Raw genomic sequence first — 22,590 nt, 5'->3', positions numbered from 1 at the left:
TTGCTTATAGAAGTTCGAACTTGTTTAACAACTTCTAATAAGTTGTTTAAATGCTGTTAAAGAAACTTAAACGAAAAAAGCTTGTTTTCGGAAAAGCCTGCTTAATGAATTTATACAAGGTTTACAGAAATTACCAAGTTTAGTATTTGATTTTTTGTTGTGATATTGAATAATCTAGCTCGGACACTTTTTGGTTTTGACATTGAATAATTTAGCTCATATATTTTTTTTTGACATTTTTCTGCTATTTGAACTGATTAAGTTTTTGATTTCATTTATTAATATACTAGGATGGCCGAGTGGGTTGAGTGGCGGATTGCCACCAAGTAGGTACAAAGTTCAATTCCTGGGTGAGGTAAAAAAAAAGTTATATACTTTTAAAATTATTATCAATAGATATACTAAAAACTAATGGAATAATATATATAATTTCAGGTCTAAAGATAAAAATCAAATAAAAACCAGTTAAAAAAGAATTTTTTTTTTTTTGTCTCAAATCTCAAAGCTTCGGTAGAGCTTCGGTAAAGCTTCGTTTAAACTTCTTATAGAGGGTCAAACTTGTATAACGTTCTCCTTTTTCCATGCCCAACAACCTTACTTAAGTTTAAAAGAAGCTGAAATGTAGCTTTTGTAATACCTTAACCGAAGCTGAAATGTTAGTTGGGAAATCATGCTTGTTTGAATGAAAGAATTTCTAGAGAAAAAAAAAAATAAACAAACGAAAAATCTGAATTTGTTTAATAAATAATTATTGAATAATAAATAATTATTATTAATTATAAATAATAATTGAAAAATAAAAATAAGATATTTACTGCCCAATTATACAAATGAAAAGATGTGAAAAGTTATGAATTGCTATCATATAAACTGGACATTTCTGGTCCATCTTCACTTAGTCCTATAACAATATCTTCGGCAAAGTTATCCCAACTGCCTTCAAATGATAAATAATTAAATAATTGTATATGTTTTTTTGTATTGCCCGCCGATATGGAGTGATGCAAGCCCGGGAGACTTGCCTCCGCTTTCTGAGGCTAACCCAATGAATCTCACAGACAGACCAATTAATTAAAATAGGGATATCAAGAACTGTTCTTCGTTATTTTATCGTAATTTTGGAAAAAGTTCAGCTGCCTCATAAATGCTTCCTTCCAGTAAGCGAATGAGTTTTTTTTATTTTTGCTCAATTTTCCATGGGACTTTTGATTTGAAACGACCAATAGTTTCAAATACATTTTGTTATACTCTTTTTCGTGAGTATGTCACTAGCGTAATGTGTGTACTTTTTTTCTTTTACAATCTACTTTTTTGAAGATCTTTGTTATTGTTAACACAATCGCAAAACTACTTGCAAGTTTTCACTCATGTAAATGTTCAATTAGTTTTTAATCAAATGCGCTTCCAACCTAAAGGGAAATTAATCATGTCATTTTCATTTTGCCGCCTAGATGTCACTTTGAGGGAAATTTTTTTTCCGCGTTATGTTGGCAAAACTTGCTATTGCAAATCCAAATCGAATTTGTTTTTTTATGCAACGGAACTTTATTTTTTGCTTGCATCGGAATTGCAAATTTATTTTTAATCAAATATTCAAACAAAAATTGTGTGTGTGCGCGGCAAAAGTTTTATTAAAAATAAACCATCTATCTATTGTGTTACCAAAAGTTCATAAATAAATAGCAAATAACATGGATTCAGAGGAAAATTTCGGTCGACCGGCTTTAAAAGAGATCAATTCCAATGAAACTGTAAGTTCGAATTTTTGTCTTATTTATAAAACAAAGTTTATAATTATCCAACGGAATATTTAACTGCAAAGTTGTCATTATTTAAACAACTGCCAAATTCATAAAAGAATGACCATGCGCCCTGTTGAGATCCTTCCTTCAAAAAAATACTACGACGACATTTCTCTCTTTTGGGTTTGCCATATTATTTCCCACACAGTAGACGTACCAGCCACAGCAAAGGACATTTTTCATGCCAAAGCTGTCTCTCAAATCAAAATAAGTCAAAAAAACATAATTTGCGAATTTATTTTTTTTTGTCAATTTTTATGAATAAATAAATTTAAAGTGTTTTTATACACACGCAAAGTATTTGTTTATAAAATCAAAATTTGAATTACAAAAAAACATTGTTTAAATTCAGTTAAAAAAGTGAACAAAATCGATAATCTTTTTTACACTTCGCATTCTTCTTCTCTGCAGCTTCCCTTTGGACAAGGTTTGTATTTGTATATTATTATTATTCTTAAAGCTCTAGAATACTTGCCCATACCGTCACCTTGCATCAATCAGCTGTTCTCAATTCGCATTTTAATTGGATTTAAAATGTAGAATAAATCTTAAATACATTGTAAAAAGGGTGATTTTGTAAATGGTTTTGTGGTGATCATAAAAATCATGTCGAATTGTCTTTTGATAAAATCGATTTAAATTATATTTTGCATAAATCAATAATAGCTGCTGACAAAGGTATTTAGTTTAAAAACTGACTTATTTGTCTCAGGTATCAATAAGGTTTCATGACGATGGAATTATTAAGGTCGTTTTGCGTGTGATTTGATTTTGTATAGCTATTTGCTTAAACTAGGTGGAAGTTGGTTCATTTACCTTGTGTTTAGTTGACCGATTAGGGGTTGGACATTTTTTATATGATGTGTCTAGCCAGTTAAAGAGACTCACTAACCTAAATAAGTTGTTGATATTATTGGAAACCTTATAGGTAACGTGTTAATAGATTTTATAAAAAAATACCTACTATCGTTCTTCTGATAAACTTTCTCACTTTACAGCCTTACAAGTTGACCTCAGAAAACGTCTTTATTTCTCTCGGTTTTGTTGCATGTCTGAAATCAAATGAATGCAGGTTTCGTTGTATTTTTTTTTTTTTTTTTTAGGAGTTTTTGGGCTTGCTTTTACGCGATTGTGTTTTAACTTTGCATGCTACTGCCTTTTAGAGACTCTTCTTCGAATGATATGACAATAGAACCGGCTAAATCGGTGGTCCATTTTGTTCAAGACGTTATTTATAACGTGAAATCTTTTTGCTTCTTAATCTATTTACTACACCAAAAAATTGAACACGACCGACTCAGTTGGTATTGCCATCATAAACAAAAAATACCAAGACTGGAAACTCGGCGGTCAACTGACGTTTGCCTACAAGCTGGGAGGTGTGGTGAATGTCGTGAACCTATCGTTGTGTTCGTGTTGGATGTGTGGTGAATGTCGTGAATCTATAAATGTGTGCGTGTTAACGTCATTTACCAACGTGGTGGCTTTCACATATATTCACAGACAGCACTGTACACAAAAGGGTTTTTGGGGGAAAGACGTACGAAATTTTCCAGTCTTGGTATTTTTTGTTTATGATTGCCATGTTCAAAGGAGAGATCCTGAGAACCCCGTCAAAAAAGCAATATCATACAACGTTCCAACACGAAATAATAAGAAAGGTAGGCCTAAAAACTCCTGGTACAAGCAAATGCAAAAACACCAGCATTCAGTTGGCCTTAGAAATGGAACAATACAAAACCGGGAGGCTTGCCGACGATTTCTGAGGTCAACCCGGCGAACCCCACAAGCGGATCACTAGTGTGAAGCAGTAACGTGGGATAGTTATGATCCCCTCGACATCGAGATCATAACAGCGCCGAGAAAAAGGAAGAAGAAGAAGAATCTATTTACTACACCTAGTAACTTCATTTCAGCTGCTGTTAAAATGCATACTTCCTGTAAATTGTCAAAAATTCAGAATATTCTATAAGTGCTGGACGAACAACTACCGCTTTTTTTCAACTTAGTGGTCATTTGTTGTCACGGATGATGTCAGAGATTTCTCGTTGATGTCAGGATTACAAGATGCTTCATTTTTGATCATAAGTAGGGTAGAAGGGGGAGGATTTGCCAGGATTTAGGAAAATTGACTTAACGCAAAGTTTTTACGTTTCTTTTAATTTTTTTATATCTGATATTATTATTGACTTTATTATCTTCACTTATACAATTATACAATTTGACATTCGAAATTTGTGAAATTATCTCATTTGACCTCTAGTAAAAACAAGCTGTAAGACGCCTAATATAATTAGGAAGAAATATGGTACCAAATTTTGAATTAATAAGAAATATTTGTCTTAATTTAACTTTTGAACTAAATTTGTTTCATTGTTTCTAATAAAGTATTCTAACTATTGTGCTGTCTGAGAGCATCTTCAAATAAGATGTAACGGGTGTGACTTTCTAACGTCACACACGTTTTCTATTTTCAGGGGCACTTAGGGGTTTTCGGGGTCGCTGCTTCCGAATCCGGTATAAAAAATGGCCATGGTTAACAGATGTCAAAAAATTCTTAGGGTTGCCGTTTCTCAAACAAAAATCATATGGAAGGGTGATCTTTTTTCCACATTTAGGCGAAAAAAATTTCGTTTTTAAATCCTTTTTTAATATAATAAAATAAATTCTGAGAAATTTACAGAGAGCGCACGGCTTAAGGAATTTTGAACGTACCCTTATGGGATTGTGTGTTTTCGCTCACTTGCATATGCCATTTTTACGTGAGCCAATGTTAGCTCATGCCTATTATAGTTGGGCCATTTTTGATTTGACCTTAAAGACAGTTTAAAAAAAAAGGTTCGGTCTTTTTTTTTGTTTTTTTTTTTCCTTAATCAGAGAAACAAGGTAGTGAATACCCTATGTGAATGATTTTAAACGGACACATTTTTTTACACGTACATCCCCTATGACCTATCTGAACACGATCGGTGGCAGAATGCTCTATCATCGAAGAAGTATTCACAATATTATATAAGAGTTACCTTTGGTAAACTTCCTTCAAAAGCTACTCCTTTTTCTATTGTTTTCTATATTGTGAAAGCTTTCAGAATTTATGCTTTTTTCCAGCTTTAAAAAAAAAAAAAAAAAAAAGCAGTCGTGTGGACTTTTTTTTGGAAAAAGAGATAATAGCTGCGTTCCTTTGGAAATATTTATCTACTTTTTAGTACTTAAAGCTGCTTTGAACTACTTTTTCAGTATAGCAAAGTAGATCAAAGTAGTTTTAAGTACTAAAAAGTAGATAAATATTTCCAAAGGAACGCAGCTAATGTGGACATTTTAAACATGCACTGCAATGGGCCTTCAGGAAATTTACTGAAGATAAACCTTTCTTTTGTTTTCTTTTAAATATTTGTAATTGTGAAATTATACCTACAAGCTGATCAAACTTGAAACATTTTATGCATAATACGGCATCGCTATGTGAGCTTTTTGTTTTGATAGACTTATTCAAAAGCCATGACTTAGAGTGATATGCAAATGTCCTATCTTTCCTGTACCGACAATTTTTTTTTTTTTTTTTTGGACAGAGCACCTATAGTTGTTTGTTTCTTAATTTTAATAATGTTGAATACTAATTTTAAAGCTGAACCTTTTGGAAGCAAATTATTTCAATGATGCGCTCACTTACAAAGAAATATCTTTAATATTTAAGACGAGGTGCGAAGTTCTTGGACTTAATGGAACGCCATATAATAACAGCTTCAACCAATTTTGTTCACTGTGTAATCTTAAATCGAAAGAAGTCTGCTTCCACCTTATAAGTGTTTGTCCAATATTTGCACAACAACGAATTTCGTTCTTTGGAAAGAGAACTTTTACACTTCAAGAAACAATCTCTCTGCTAAACAATTCTATGTGTACATGGAAGAAACTCTATCTTTTTCTGAAAGACGTTTTAAAATATAGGATGCTACTTGTAACTGAATATTTATAGTCATTTTTATTTACTTTTTGCCTTTTTTTCTTTTTTGATAATGTAAATGTATGTTTTTTTTAATTATCGTTTAAATTTGCCAACCGAGCTGACGGCAAAGCCAAAGCTTTAGAATTCATTGTAAAAATTTGTAAATAGTATTTAAAGAAACAAACCAATAAATGAATTACTTACTTACTTACTTACTTACTTACTAATTTTAATATTATCATAGAATTGATTGTAACAACAATACCAATGTTAAAATAAAAAAGAAAAAAGTACTGCGGATACGTTTTTTGTTTTTAACTTGTATATAAACTATTTTTCTTTAAGCTACTGTTCCAACGTCTTGTAATGTGTTTCTACTTCCGATTTTTGTATATTACTTCAAAATGATTGCTATCACACGTCACGCGGCACACACACATTTTAAAATAAATTCATTTGTTTAAAAATCATTTTACCACTCGAAAAACAAAATTTAACGATGTTAAATACAGATTTTTAATTATTTTTAAAACAAAGCTGACATTTTGAACACAAAGATTCCATTCAAATGACACATACATTGCTTTTCAAATATAAACTGTCACAAATATCCTAGGGATATTTTTTTAAACTGAGAGTTGGCCAACTTCTGTTTTCTAAACTCGAGAGTTGAGAAAAAAAAGTGAAGAAAACAAATGTTCAACTTGTGTTTGAACTCTCTAATTGAAGTCAACTCTCAAGTTCACCAACTCTCAAGTTTGCTTCAAGTTGAGCAACAGTGAAGAAAATGGGCCTTAATTTCCTAAAAAAGACAACTTATTTTCTTCTAAAGGCAATGCAACTAATAGCCTGTTTTCACTGCAGTCTAAATGAAATAATATCGCAAATTAGATCTGTTCGAATTTCCATTTAAATAATTTCCCATACGATTTGACATTCGAAATTTGTGAAATTATCTCATTTGACCTCAAGTGAAAACAAGCTGTAAGACGCCTAATATAATTAGGAAGAAATATGGTACCAAATTTTGAATTAATAAGAAATATTTGTCTTAATTTAACTTTTGAACTAAATTTGTTTCATTGTTTCTAATAAAGTATTCTAACTATTGTGCTGTCTGAGAGCATCTTCAAATAAGATGTAACGGGTGTGACTTTCTAACGTCACACACGTTTTCTATTTTCAGGGGCACTTAGGGATTTTCAGGGTCGCTGCTTCCGAATCCGGTATAAAAAATGGCCATGGTTAACAGATGTCAAAAAATTCTGAGGGTTGCCGTTTCTCAAACAAAAATCATATGGAAGGGTGATCTTTTTTCCACATTTAGGCGAAAAAAATTTCGTTTTTAAATCCTTTTTTAATGTAATAAAATAAATTCTGAGAAATTTACAGAGAGCGCACGGCTTAACGAATTTTGAACGTACCCTTATGGGATTGTGTGTTTTCGCTCACTTGCATATGTCATTTTTACGTGAGCCAATGTTAGCTCATGCCTATTATAGTTGGGCCATTTTTGATTTGACCTTAAAGACAGTTTAAAAAAAAGGTTCGGCCTTTTTTTTTTGTTTTTTTTTTTTTTTCCTTAATCAGAGAAACAAGGTAGTGAATACTCTATGTGAATGATTTTAAACGGACAAATTTTTTTACACGTACATCCCCTATGACCTATCTGAACACGATCGGTGGCAGAATGCTCTATCATCGAAGAAGTATTCACAATATTATATAAGAGTTACCTTTGGTAAACTTCCTTCAAAAGCTACTCCTTTTTCTATTGTTTTCTATATTGTGAAAGCTTTCACAATTTATGCTTTTTTCCAGCTTTTAGAAAGAAAAAAAAAAAAGCAGTCGTGTGGACTTTTTTTTTTGGAAAAAGAGATAATGTGGACATTTTAAACATGCACCGCAATGGGCTTTCAGGAAATTTACTGAAGATAAACCTTTCTTTTGTTTTCTTTTAAATATTTGTAATTGTGAAATTATACCTACAAGCTGTTCAAACTTGAAACATTTTATGCATAATACGGCATCGCTATGTGAGCTTTTAACAAAATCAATTAAATTAAATCAAAAGCCAACAATATTTAGACAAATTCTCAAAGCTTTATTTATAACTATATTTTTCCAAAATCTTTACCACCTTCGCTCTCGACTTCTCAACCAAGAATGCCTTTTTTTATAACCCCTTTCTATTCAATCTTATTTCTTTCTCTCTTTCTTCTTCATCTTCATCCAGTGCTGTCGACTGTGTAATAGAATCGTCCATCCTGACGTCCTCGACGCCCTCGTCGAGATCTGGGTTCAGCTGGATCCATTTTTTCATTCTATCAGCGGCACAAACTGACGAATACGGTTTTTGGGTGCGTGGTGCACATGGAATGTCTTCAATCTGATATCGGTCGTGTGGGAGAACAGCTGACACAGTGTTAACTCGATAATTGGTGTTGCTCCTTTTTGCATCTGGACCGAGGATATTGTTATCGATCAGTGGTCGTTTTCTAATTTGGGTGCATTGTCTTGAGTAATGACCTTGCTGATTACAATTGTAGCAGGTGACGTTATTTTGTTGGGAAACAGGCTGTCTTGTTTGCCATGTTGGGTTGCTATAGTTTGAAGGTGGGCTTCGGTATTCGACTGGTGTTCTTGGCTTCAGTGTGGATGTTGATTCTGTTAATGAAGCTCTTGCGTTCCGCAATATCTTTAAAACTGCTGGCTGCCAAGCTGGAGCTCATTTGAGAATCATTTAGTCCTGTTAGAATGTATTGAATTATTGTTTTATCGGCTAGATTGATTCGTTTACCCAACATATTCATTTCGAAACAATAATTCTCGATTGTCTCGCTTGCCTTCTTAACCTTTCTAACTAGTTGTTGGTGTATGTCAATTTCATTTGTCTGATGAGGAAAATTACTCTTCAGCCCTTTAGCTAGTTGGCACCATGAACTACAGACTTCCTGCATTGAATCCCACCAATGACGTGCTGGACCTTGCATCTTCGAGGCCACTGCCATAAGTAAAGCTCTTTCGTCCCATTCGTATAACTTTGACAAACCTTCCACCCTTTTGAGCCATGCGTCCGATGACATAGAATTAACATCACCAGGTGAAAATAGTGGGATTGCATCCGCAATTTCTTTGACACTACACAACACTTTTTGTCTGTTGTTGGTATTTGCAGTGCGTGCTTCGTAATTTTTCAGTTTCGAGGCCAGTTCCTGTTCTTGTGTAATGAGGAGTCTCTCCTTTGCTAACAATTTTTTTTCCCGCTCTATAATCTCCCATTCTTTCGCCCGAAGATTTTCATCGGTCATCATTGTAGTACTGGATGAGAGTACTGAACCATCAAGATTCACATTGCCAGCAAGATTTTCGATTTGTGAATCATTTAACATGCTCCTTCTCTGTTGTGGCTCTACATTGCTCCTATCATATTCGCGTATTCTATTAAGCAGAACACGTTTTGACCCACTCGCAGGAAGATTTCTGCTTTTGAGCTCATCCTGGAGCTGCTTTACCGTCATGTTCTCCATTGAACCTTCAAATTTAAAACAATTTTCATGAACAGTAAATTTCGTATCATTTGCCCTACTGAATTACTTGAATTGTGTTGAGGTGAATTCATGCTCAAAATTTCAGTATACAATAGTCAAGGCACCTTTATAATTTCATTACCTTCAAAAGTTTCAGTTTATTAAATCATGTAAATGATAAGTAAATGAATTACTCCATTTAAACCAAATCAAAATGTTAACTTTAACTATTTTTATTCGCTTCTTTCTTATGCCATTCGATTTTATTCCAAATTTTCTTCGCAGTATAAATTATGTTCTTTCATTTTCTCTTTCTCACCTCCTCATATTCATATACTTTTTCGGAGTCCGAAAACGCAATGAGTAGAAGGAGATCATAACCGACAATTTTAAAACTCTTCTTCCTCACTCTCTTTTCCTTTTCTCTATTTTATACCTATTCGCATACTCTTTCGTAAACCAAAATCGTATACAATAGAAACGAGACAAAAATTTTAAAACGGTATTTTCATATTTTTTTTTCTTATCCACCATTCCATATTCGTACTTTTTCGTAAACCGAAAACGCAATGAGTTGAAGGAGATCAAACCAACAATTTAAACACTCTTCCTTTCCTCGCATACTTTTTCGTGAACCGAAAACGCATTGAAGGACGAACAACTTATTGTACTACCACATCATGTTGTTTCACTTATTCCATGATCAACACAATGCGCTTTATTTATTTTTTTTTTTCTCAGGCCACCCATGCAAACACATCCAATTAAAGCAAGACACATATATACAGTGCTGCTAAAAACATTCCGGATTTTTTTGTCATTTTCATCAATGGAAATTTTATAACTCAAAACTGGAACCAAACATTGTTTTAATATTTTTTCTAGGTCGTTTGTATATCAGTTACGCAATTTCAACAAAAAATTATGATCTTTAGTACACACAAAAATTTAAAAAAATTAAAAATGAAGTAGAGTTAGAATTTCGGCTGTGAAAAACTAACCGGATTTTTCAAGGATTTCGATTCTCAGTATTGAGTTAACGGTTTTAAGTATCACTTCAGTAAAATTTTTGTTTGCAAAGACGAACAAAGTTGTTAGCTTTGTGAATTGTATAAAATATTAAATGTAATACTAAAAATAACGCGTTATAGACATCCAATTCGTTACGAAGTCTTAAAACACTTTCAAGTCGAAATAAAACAAAATGTTATCCATTAAGGATGTTGCAAATTGCAACTTCAAGTGAGTATTATATCAAAAAACAGTAAAAAGGCACAAAATCAGTTGAATCAGATCACTTTAATGGGTCCCATCACAAAATAGCCATAATAGTAAGCATTGACTAAAAAGGAAGGCAATGAAAGGATCTTAAGAAACACTTTAAATATTAAAATGAAAATACTTTATCTGGTTGTATTTAGAAGAAATCATCTGTTTTGCTGGATAACAAAACCGAAAAATATCCTTTTTAGTGATAAAAGCAATTTTTAATTGTTTTATTCCGAGTGTCAAATGGAAGCCAGGCGCTCAAACATGCACATGTTTGAAACCAACAAAATATACTCCCTACCATGAACACAGCGGAGGATCAATGATGGTTTGGGTTTTTTTTTTCAACTGCAGGCTCTGGCCGTACACCAAATCAACGGAATAATGGATCATTTAATGAAAAGAGAGATGTTGGAGTCGATAATGACTCCGTAAAAGCAAAAAAAAAACGTCTTTACATGCAAGTTATGATGCCAAAAATTCTTAAAAGCTCGTAAAACAGTAGTTTAGGCCAGACAATACTCCTGGCTTAGAATAGCAGTAACAATTATCCGACTTGAACCCGATTAAAAATTTTTGGGCTATCTTAAAGTGACGATTAGTGAAAAGAAAGCACACCTCAGAAACTAACGTACTTGTGGCTTTAAAAAATGACTAGGTGCATATTCCTTGTCTATTTTATTTAATTTGGCCGACTCCAAGTCTCCTTGGTGCCGAGCAGTCTTCAAAAACAAATGTTACTGAACAAAATATTAATATTGAACCCTAACATTAAAAAATTCGGTTAGTTTTTCACAGCCGAAATTCTGACTCTACTTCATTTCTAAATATTTTAAATTTTTGTATGTATTAAAGATCCTTATTTTTTGTTAAAATTGCGTAACTGATTTATAAACGACCTAGAAAAAATATTAAAACAATATTTGGTTCCAGTTTTAAGTTTTAAATTTTCAATTGATGAAAATGACAAAAAAATCCGGAATGTTTTTAGCAGCACTGTACATGTGTATAGCCGCCTTTTTTTACACCGAAAATACATAGAAAATATTCTAGTTTTTTTTATGTTAACGGTATATTAACAGATCAAAACATTCATCGAATGTTTTTTTTTTTTTTTTTTGTTTTTCATTTACAAAACATCACCTAAATCAACATTTTGCCAGCTTAAAATCACCTCAACATCACCATTCAAATATGTACTTAGTTTTGTATAAAGAAAAACGCTCAATGGTTTTCACTTAGAACATACAAATGCACAACAATACAAATGAGTTTGCTATTATATTGCTAATACTTAACTGAATTATCGGTCCTATCCCGCTTCTGAACTTTAACAAAATCAATTAAATTAAATCAAAAGCCAACAATATTTAGACAAATTCTCAAAGCTTTATTTATAACTATATTTTTCCAAAATCTTTACCACCTTCGCTCTCGACTTCTCAACCAAGAATGCCTTTTTTTATAACCCCTTTCTATTCAATCTTATTTCTTTCTCTCTTTCTTCTTCATCTTCATCCAGTGCTGTCGACTGTGTAATAAGCTTTTTGTTTTGATAGACTTATTCAGAAGCCATGACTTAGAGTGATATGCAAATGTCCTATCTTTCCTGTACCGACAATTTTTTTTTTTTTTTTTGGATAGAGCACCTATAGTTGTTTGTTTCTTAATTTTAATAATGTTGAATACTAACTTTAATATTATCATAGAATTGATTGTAACAACAATACCAATGTTAAAATAAAAAAGAAAAAAGTACTGCGGATACGTTTTTTGTTTTTAATTTGTATATAAACTATTTTTCTTTAAGCTACTGTTCCAACGTCTTGTAATGTGTTTCTACTTCCTATATTTTTTTCAAAAAAGAAAACACTGTTCACATGAGAGCGGCCAACGAACGAGCGAATGAACGAACAAATGAAATGTATTTTTAAAGTAATTTTTCTGTATAGAAACTCTATTAAACAGCAGCAAGCCAGTTAAAGAACATAAGAACTACAATATGAAAAAACAAATTGGTTTTCTCACATTTTTCTTATTTCAGAAATTGAAAAGTTATAATTTTCTTTGAAAATTTAATACAGTTTTTGTTAAAAAATTCACTTTAAAAATACTTTAAATTTCATTTGTTCGTTCATTCGTTGGTCGCTCTCATGTCAACAGTGCTTAAGAGCAAGTACGTGCGACCCAATCGTGCATTCTATTTAATAATTCTTATGTAACAAAAGCTGTTGGAGAAAAATTGTTTCGCGACCGTAACATTAACTTAAAATTTTCACACTTCTTACAAAATTCGTATATAAAACCTGAGTACCACAAAAGAACGTACTCGCAATCGAGTTGTACATTATCATCTGTTGTTGTTAATTCTTTATTTTTATCTAAAAATATGAAAAATATTTATTATCGGTTTAAAATTTTAATTAAATAAACAAAATTTAAAGTACTAACCTCTCTTGTTTTTCTCATTTTTAAGAATTTAACGACCATACAAAAAAAAATATAATGTAGTATATAATGTATAATGAAGTATAAGAATGCATAGTCTTCACTCAAATTGAGATTTTTCACAAGTTGAGAAATATCTTAAGTATTCGCTGAAGCGAAGTAATTATCATAGTAAAAATAGAGGGGTCACCTGCGTTTATATAGTAAAATCTTGACTTCACCTTTGTTCGTGAATCAAGCTAACAATGAGATTTGATTGTTTTGAGTTATCTATCAACTAAAAATAAATTGTTTTAGTATTTTGGTATCGATTTGATTTTCGGGTATTATATCTTTTCAAAATCAAAATCTTAGTCGAAATTGATTTATTATAATATCTCTCCATGAGATTTCAGTTTATTACTCTTTTGGCCCTCGTAAAAAAAACGTTATGCGTTAGTGCAAAAGTACAACTAACACTACAGTAAAAAAATTTAAAACAACGATTTTAATAATATTTTTTTTTTAATTCGCGCAAATTTTATTTTCACACCTCAAAATTGATTCTCACTTGGGCAAATTTTTAGATTCCCACCTAGCAATTTACTAAAGTTGATTTAGTTCTCTCTCAGTCGACCAATTTTAAGAATACTAAGATGAACTGGCTTATGGAATTCAGCTCAGTTCAGAGATGGATTTAAAATCAAATCCAAATCGTAGTAATTTCAAATTAAACGAATTAGTGAAGGTAAAATACAATACAATTCACTTGGAATTCCATACGCTTAATGTTAATTCTTGTTACGCTTAATGTCTATCACTTTATTAAATTTTGGAAGCTCACTAATTAATCCTCCTCTCTTGAGTCACGCTTGAAGCTCTTGGCTTCTGCTTATTGGCTTACGAAATTTTAAATTGAGTTCATTTCATGCGATAACTATTATTATCACAAAATAATAATGTCCCGAATTGATAAAGCTATTAGTTTTTATTTCTACACTGCATCCCGAATTTGGGGTTTAAAATTATGAGGTGTGGCCCACAAGGTGTGTTATTATGTCACACCCCTTTGAATTGAAAAAAATATAAAAACAAAATTCAAACCGTAGAAGAAACGTCTCCACCCCAATTCATCGATTGTTTTTGTTTATTTAAATTAAAAATAATGCGTGATATATTTTTAAGTTATTTTACTGCATCTTTTTGAAAAGTAAACCAAAATCAAAAAAAGACCACCCAGCAAAAAAAAAAAACAAACAATTTGATGAAACTGTATTATGAAAGTAAAATCCTCCAAAAAAACACACTCTCTGCTCTATGAGTTATTATTTTGTGCGTTTTGTGTACAAATTGGTTTGGTAGGTCGCGCGTCCGGATGACGTGTTGCTGCTCCGCGCAGTTTTAGTTTCCTCAACGAATAACTTCTTCAATAATAATAATCAAAGGCAGCAAGTAAATTTTATTTATTTTTTTGTTTTTGTTTTACTTTTTTGTTCAGTTTTAATTACAAATTCAAATTATGTACCGGCCTGATGCCATTTCTATTGCTTTAGCTGCTTGTCTTTTTGACTACCGAACCGATGGAATCATCATTTTTCTTCGCTCCAATATGCGAATATAGGTGGTGTGGTGGTGGATGGATGACGTTCCGCGTTCCGTTGTGGATTTGCTTCTTTTAGATTTATTTATGACTTTTTTTTTTAATTTCTTTTGTTATTTTTACTCGGTGCTCATCAAATGTGTCGATGGACGTTGTAGACGAGGCTCATGTATTATTATTGAACTGCAAGACTGGAGATGGAGGAGTAGGAGGGGTAAGTTAAAAGTGCTCCCCCCATTAGGGAGCACAATACAGTTTTGTCAAAACTTTTCTTTGCCGATTTCTGGTGCAAATTGACACAGCAAGTGAAAATATATTTCAGTGCAATTCCTTTAAAAAATAATAAAAAAGTATTATTAATAAATTTAAAAAAAAAAAATATTTATCTTTGTGGACGATATTTTTTAAGTTGAATAATGGGAAATTACGCCAGTAGAAATAAGGTACATCCCCGTTATAATTAACTAAATTTTATCTTTGTGACTGTGATCTCTTTGAATTTGGTTTTTTTGTGCATTAAAAAAAAATAGAATCATATTGTGTCATTTTCTGTAAAGAAGTAAATTTGTTTGTTTTTTTCTTCTGATTGAATCTTGTAAAGTTCAATGGGTTGTTTTAATGTTTGATTGCGAAGGGACTTCAACTGAATTTTGATTTATTCACAATCTTATTTATGTGAGCAATCACGGAGCCGAATTTAAAATTTACTAATGAACACAAGTTTATGAAAATGAAAAACAAAATTAATTCAATAAACAAATATTTTAACAATAAAGTAAAAAAAAAGGGACAAAATGTAAATTTAATTGTATATATTTTTTAACAGTGAATTTTTTTAGTTTTTGTTTACAATTGAGGTTGAGATATCTGCCATAAGAGTCATCATTGACTACTTCTGTAGTCTTTAGTTTTTTCTTGAAAGCGCATTGAAAAGATATTAAACTTGGCACTTGTTATATTTTTTTTTTATTTATTGTTATTATCCATAAAAAGTAACTTCATAAAAATGTTAATATTAAAATCTTTGGATTTTTACTGATAACAATGTCATCGTGTTAGTCTTCCATAAGATCAAATATATTGGTAGAAATAACTATGGGTGCGTTCCATTATGCCTTGCAAAGTTCTTCTAATCACTGCAATCAACGACTTTTATTTACGGAAAAGTAGGCGTTTTAATAGAAACGCAAACAAAAATAAATGATATGTGACATGTTACTTATCCAATTGTTAATAAAATGTTTATGTTGACATAATGTTACAATTTAACGAATTTGAAATTTACATTTTTTACAAATAAATCAGTAAGTGTGAGTACAAAATCTCAACTTTGAGAAAATCGAAAAACCTACAGATAAACTATCAGCTTTGTTGTGGATGATTTGAAGATTTTTAGTCGCCACACTCCACTATATTTTAAATGCCATTAGAAATCAGTCAAGTCTTATACAAATTTTACAACTACCTATTTTAACCCTTTGTTCCCGGAGTAACTTTTTTTAAAATTTTTTTCATGAAAAATTACAAAAATCTTGAGAAAAAGTTTTGATATTTTCTAATTACACAACAAAACGAAAAAATAATGATTGAACTAGTAATAACAATGTATAAGGAATGTTATGAGCTGAGAGTACAAAAGTTGAAGTCCATTTGTTTTACCAAAAAGTCTTATTAAACTAGTATTTAGATTGGAAAAGAAAATTTTCTGGTGAAAAACATGTTTGCATATTCCATAGATTTAAGAACCATTATAATCATTCTCTTTCCTTGTTAACGTTATTTAATTTTATAGCTCTAAGCTTAAGGCTACTTGAAAAATTGATAAAACCCTCACAAATCCTGCATTTTTTAACTAAATATTAACTTTTATACAGATATTAACTTTTTTTTGGTCGTACTACTCATAATGCATTAGCTCATTCAATAATTTTCAAATTTTGGTTATTGCAATAAAAAATAATTAATAGGTGGTTTCATGGTGAAACCACTAGGAAGCAAAGGGTTAAGAGGTAACTTCATAAATGGTGTGTGAATAAGTTAAGCTCCAATTCATTCACTCTCCATTCTATTTAAAGTCTCCATAAAAAATTTTCGAATCACATTACAAGTTTTAAAATTTTTTCTTTTATATTTCGAATTGAAAGTGTTAATTATGTAATTAAAATAAAAAAATCTAAAATCTTTCTAATTACTTTCCTCCTTTTTATATGCAACGAATTGTTGGTATGCAATAGAGTATGGAGAAAAACCTGAAAGAGCCGAATAACAAATATCATACTTGAAGATGCTAGTAAATACGCTAAGTCTATCCAGTGAAATGTTGATACAAAAATAAGGTTCAAATTTACAGTTTTGAAAATAATAATTATATTCTGGAGGATCATTTAATGTTGTTTACCACATAATAACAGATATGGTAGTAGAACTCAAGGAACTCTAGATACATATTTGATACCATGAAGCCTAGCATACTTTCTTCCATTTCTTCGGTTGTTAGGTAGGTAAAAGATCTGTACAAAAATTTAAATTATTTGTATTTTTTTTTTTAGAAAAATTACAAATCGAAACAAATAGCACCTCTGTGCGCAAGTTTAGGGCCTATTCTACGACCCGAATATAAGTAAGAATTCGTTTTTTTTTTTACTCACCAGGCAGCAATATTCTTGCAACTTCAACTTATCCGTTTCGCCGAAAAAGGAAGGTCAAATAGCGAAAATTAAGACTTAAATTTGTTCTTTTAGAATGACTATGTATGAATTTACTGGAACGAGAACAACGACCTAAAATTAGCTATAACGTAACTGACTTTGGAGTTTTGGTTACCATACATATATTTTATTTTTTAATTAATAATTTTAATTTTACATATTTGTTAACCTCACAAGGATGAAAATGTTCAATGTTCTCAATTGGAAAACCTATATTATTACAAGTTAAATTTGGTATACCTAAGATTGGGGCATGCATAACATATATACCAAAACATCTTCGACATTGAACAATCGATACTCAATACAAAGAAATTTACCGCTCGTTTTCATTTTTTGATTATAATCGACAATCGCAACAGGGGTTATTAATCCTTTAACACAATTTATAATCAAGCCAACACATTGCCTAATACCATAAGACTAATAAAGTGTATATTTCTTGGCCACTTGATCATACATAAAATCTATAAATTATTTATTTTGCAAGTGGTTTGTCTTTCTTTCAATATGTATCAGATATGAAATGCGTCATAGAATATTGCATCTTGTAAATGTTAAATTTAAATTAAACAAACTGCGTCACTATTTTTTTTTTTTTTCAAGTCTTTGAAGTATTTATTGAAGGAATCAGGTCAGTTCTGAAAAATTCAATATGTTTTTGATAATAATTACATGTAACTTGCACTTTACTGCTCCACAATTTTTTTTAATACATTAACTTCTTAAAAGTTGGTCTTCCGTTGGCGCAATCACATTTTGTGTTATCTTTTCTCGATGGAATATTGTTCAACGCATAAAATAATAAATCCTCACCGGAACTGGAACCTTCATTTTTACGTTAAGTTCTGACTAATTGGTTTTGAAATTTTATTATCTCCAAAAAATATCCGAGAGATCGAGAAATTTAATTTATTTTCGCCGCATACTAATAGTATCAGATCAAATCCAAGATCTAATGGTGTCGTGATGAGTTTAAGTATCTTAACAATTTATTTTTCTGATCTGAATTTTTTCATGCCGAAAATTACAATTTCTGAAATTCATACCTTCAAGAAGAGTGCAATTAAAAATGTTTGTATTACACGGAGATACATGATCATATCTTCGAAATGTTATTATATCAAAACGATGTTTATTGTTTGAAATCGAGTGGGGAAAATTTTCTTTGGTTAAATATTTAAATATTAATAAATTGTAATTATTATCAAAGATAAAATTAAAATATTTAAAATAAATTAAGATTATTTAACGGCCAATTTCTTCACATAAGTCCTAAGTCAGCTTAGTACCCGGTCTAGCTAGACCATGTCCTAGCACTAGTACTCGGTCCTAATTAAAAGTTAGGACCCGAGCATTTCTTCGCATATATAGGACTGGATCTAAGTTCACAACGCAATCCTAAGAATTAATACGTATAAAACTGGTCTAACTGTCATTCTGTCAATATTTTGATGTTTAAAATAATTATTTTGATATTTGAAACACTTTATTTTCATATTGAAGAGATTTTAACAAAATAAAGAAAGACAAAAAGTAGAAAATAATAAAAGGACTATCAAAAAAATTTAAAAACAAATGTGGTCAAACGTAACAAGAAGCCAACAAGCAAAACAAATTCGATTCATTTATCAAGAAATTAAATAGTCAAGAATTAATTTATGAATGCTGAATTGTGTGATATTCTGAAATACAGGTCACACAAGTACTCGAGGTATAAACGGATTGCTAACCTTAATGCAGTAGACATATTAAGTATTATTGGGGTGTAAATGGTTCACAGGCCGAGAAATGTAAAGACCATCTTGGTTGTCACTTTTAGGAAGATCGAACTTTTTTGGTACTTCTTCACCAAAAAGTGTTCTCTTGTATATTCTTCCGGTTCCGGCATTGCATTCCTCATTTCTGGTAATTTTGGTAAATTTTTAAAAATCGTTCAAATCATTAAAATTACCAAAAAATCACTTAACAAGCGAAACAGCAACCAAAAAATTAATAAATCCGGCAGATTTCTCTTGGGTGAAGAAATGAGTTGGTACTTAATAGTATTCCAACACGAAAGCCGTCTACGCGGAGTTGTTTTCCGACAGTGAATCTAGCTGGGATATACACCTTGAGAAGAGGAAATGATTGGAAAGATTAAAATTTTTATCATACGAAGTGTTTCTTGAGGTTTGAAATTAGCATCTATTTATAGTTTTCTAAGGGTCAGTTTTTATGTGCTTGGTAAACTCAGAGTTTTTCAGAAGAGAATGAATAAACATAGCCCCAACGAACTCATGTTATTTTATAAATTTTTTTTTTCAGTTAAGTCCGAGTTAACTCATCAAAATCGGTAAGGTAACTCAATGTTAGCTTTAACCCCACTCTGAAAAAACTAGTCCTAAGATTTCCATATATTCTACAATAAAACTTATGTGCTCTCTCCAAGACAAATTAATTTTAGTTTTGAAACCAAGGTTGGTTACAGAGTTAACATATCAAACATTTAAATTGTTAGAGGCTAGGGGAATATCGTCATTACTGTATCTTCTTAGAAATAGGTAGCGTGTTCAAACATTGAAAATAAATAAATTGCATATAAGTATTTTCTTAAAATAATAAATATTGAAGAAGAATAAAAATAAGCCTAAAAGCAAAACGCTAAAAAATAACAAATGGAGAAACACCAGCTGTTAGTTGGCCTCAATTATATGAAACAATGCAGAATCGGGATACTGTCGGCCTTTTTCTTAGGTCAACACGGTGAACCACAAATGCTTGGGAGAGTTATGATCCCCTCGATATCAAGATCATAATATGGAAAAAGAAAAAAACTATTGAATTGTATTTAATTTTTGAAATTCAAGGTATACTACTTTCATATATCATGCGATAACATGAAGATCTTAGAGGATACTTCCTTCAACAAAAGTGAGTCATATTTTCAAGTTACATGCCTCAACTTTGTCAAATTTAATATTACTTCCGTTTACTACAAATACATTAACTCGTGGTCCAATCAATCTTCATCATAATTTCTCCCGCAGATACTTAAATGTCACAATTTGGTTGTTTCAGCATTTAATGTTTGCTTTTTTGTTCTTCAATAGAAGGATTCACTTCTTTATTATTTTTTACTAACGATAGAAAATATTTAATGACAAGTTTTGCATTTATAAAAAAAAATCAAATTCAAAATGGAAAATGAAAACAAAACACAATCATAATAATAAGTAGGTTGATTGGTCTTGCATTCTACCTTTTGAAAATTCTGGGGAAAGTTTTTTAGGTGCCAAAAAAAAAACATTCCGAGCGCAACTGTTCCTGAGTCATATGCAAAAAGATGAGATCAAGCCTTTTACTCATCAGAACATTTTCTTGAGATCGATCTAAAAAGTAAGAAAAGACCTTAAATTTTTCTTTTTGCTTCATCTCATCTTTTTTTTTTTTAATTCTCAAAAATAATTGTTGTTTTTCGACAGGAATGTTGGGACCTCAAATGTTCTGTCAAACCCAAACAGTTCAGATGAGATTTTTTCAAGATAATTATTACTCGGAGTAAATTTTACTTTCCAACGAACTCCTTTAAAGAAATCTGCCTAAAATTCCAATCTATTTGAACTCATAATAATAAGCAAATACGTGCGCCTTAGTCTTGGATTTTACTTTTCTTGTCTCTAAGATTATTTTTGTATTTGGAAAAGAACAATTTTTTTCAAAAATATAAAATAGACATTTTTACAAGAAAATGTAAGTTCGCTACCCTTACTCGAAACAAAAAAATTCTCCCCCTCTAATATTTGAATATAATAGACAAAAAAAAAACCATTTATTTATAGAGATTGTTCATTGCTCACAAAAACAAAAAAACACAAGCTGCATAGTACACTCTTCATAGCTCTCGTTCCCACCATCACCTATAGGTCGACCATCATCGTGCGTCGTCGTTGAAACAATCGCCACCAGCAAGCAACACCCGCCCCACAATTGGAGCCGCCACAGATCGGTGGCGGATGCCTCTCTCCTTTGTAGTAGGTATACCTATAGTCTAGTATTCATTTCTCTATTCTCTGCTCTTCACTGCTCTGCAACACCAGCAACAACGTGCCATAGATAAAATGCTCACAAGATGCTATTTTGAGTTTTCTTATTTTCCTTTTTCAGTGGGAAAAGAAAATTAAATTAAATCGGTCGATGATCGGAAGCATAGTAGACTTTTGCGTTCAAGTCTAGTAAACAAATAAACTCAATCGAGCGTTGGAATTTTATTCCCATTGTGTCAACTTATTGTCAAAAAAAAAAGACAAAACAAAATATAAATAAATAAAAAAGATCTAACAAAACATTAGAATCGAGTTCACACACAAAAAAAAACTTGTGCTTTCTAACGAACGCGCGCGTACGGGACAGGGGCACTATCGAAATCGCAACCAAATCAATTGCCCCAATCGCTTTTGATTTACTCAGTGTGCGATTCCGTAATGAATTTCATTTCAAAACTGATAGCACGACCAAAGAGTCTCATTGCGAGTTCAGACGATATGGAGCAGACACCAGTACTAGTATCGCCGGTTAATACTGCAACTCCTTCTTCAGCACAATCTCAAACTCAAGAAGCAACTATAGAAGAACTCCTTGTACAGATCAACGACAATCTTACAAATCAGGTGAAACATGAACATTTTCTGTTTTTTTTTTTGTTCTCATTAACTGTCAGAACCTCAAAGGCGAAGGGCAATATTGCCGGGCATCTGGTTCATTTCTTTGTGTCTTCTCTTTGCTTTTATAATTAATGTGGAATTAGTGTATAGTAACGGTTGCCAAAAATCACACATTAACAAATTCGCACGACACAATTTTCTCTCTAATGCCGCTTTTCTGTTTGTTCGTCTTTGTTGGGGTTTCGGACTCAGATTCGAATGTGTGCATATTTTTTTTGAATATATACTCGTATCTACATTAGCTAGTGTTTTTCTCTCTGACACTAACCTTGTTTGTTGATGAAAAATAGAATTTCAGTTTAATTGAGAAAAATGTGATGATGTTCTCATAACCAGAGCAGATGATAAAATGGAAAGAAATACAAAAAATTAAAAAAAATTAATATGCAATGTTAAAGTGTATTACGATGATGAACTATTAATAAATTTTGGTTGCAGAAATGCTTTGCTTGTTGCACATTAATTTTAATTGCTTTCTTTTTAACATCGTATTTTCAAGGGCCAAGCAATTTTTTTTTTTTTTTGTAATACAACCTATGTACATGAAGTCATTTGTAAAAAAATATTCTGTGGTTTTTATTTTTGTTTATTTATTTATTTTAATT

General features: G+C 31.3%; 1 protein-coding gene across 6 annotated transcripts in view; it reads left to right on the top strand.

The window, feature by feature from the left end:
• The first annotated feature begins 1,530 nt into the window (after nucleotides 1–1,530).
• The window catches only part of LOC129913040 (transforming acidic coiled-coil-containing protein 1), a 40,536-nt gene continuing 19,476 nt past the window's right edge, over nucleotides 1,531–22,590 (top strand). For 4 of the 6 annotated variants that reach the window (XM_055991396.1, XM_055991393.1, XM_055991392.1 and 1 more), the window contains exon 1: nucleotides 21,210–21,931. In XM_055991396.1, the coding sequence (XP_055847371.1) occupies nucleotides 21,746–21,931 (186 nt within the window). In that variant the 5' untranslated portion in view covers nucleotides 21,210–21,745. Of the gene's footprint in view, nucleotides 1,752–14,687; nucleotides 14,789–21,209; nucleotides 21,932–22,590 lie in introns of those variants that run through there. The other 2 variants (XM_055991395.1, XM_055991394.1) reach the window with 2 other exon arrangements.

The sequence above is a fragment of the Episyrphus balteatus genome, chromosome 3, assembly GCF_945859705.1.
Source record: "Episyrphus balteatus chromosome 3, idEpiBalt1.1, whole genome shotgun sequence".
Classification (NCBI taxonomy): Eukaryota; Metazoa; Arthropoda; class Insecta; order Diptera; family Syrphidae; genus Episyrphus; species Episyrphus balteatus.
The sequence above is the reverse complement of the archived record's forward strand: the minus strand, read 5'-3'. Positions and strand labels throughout refer to the sequence as shown.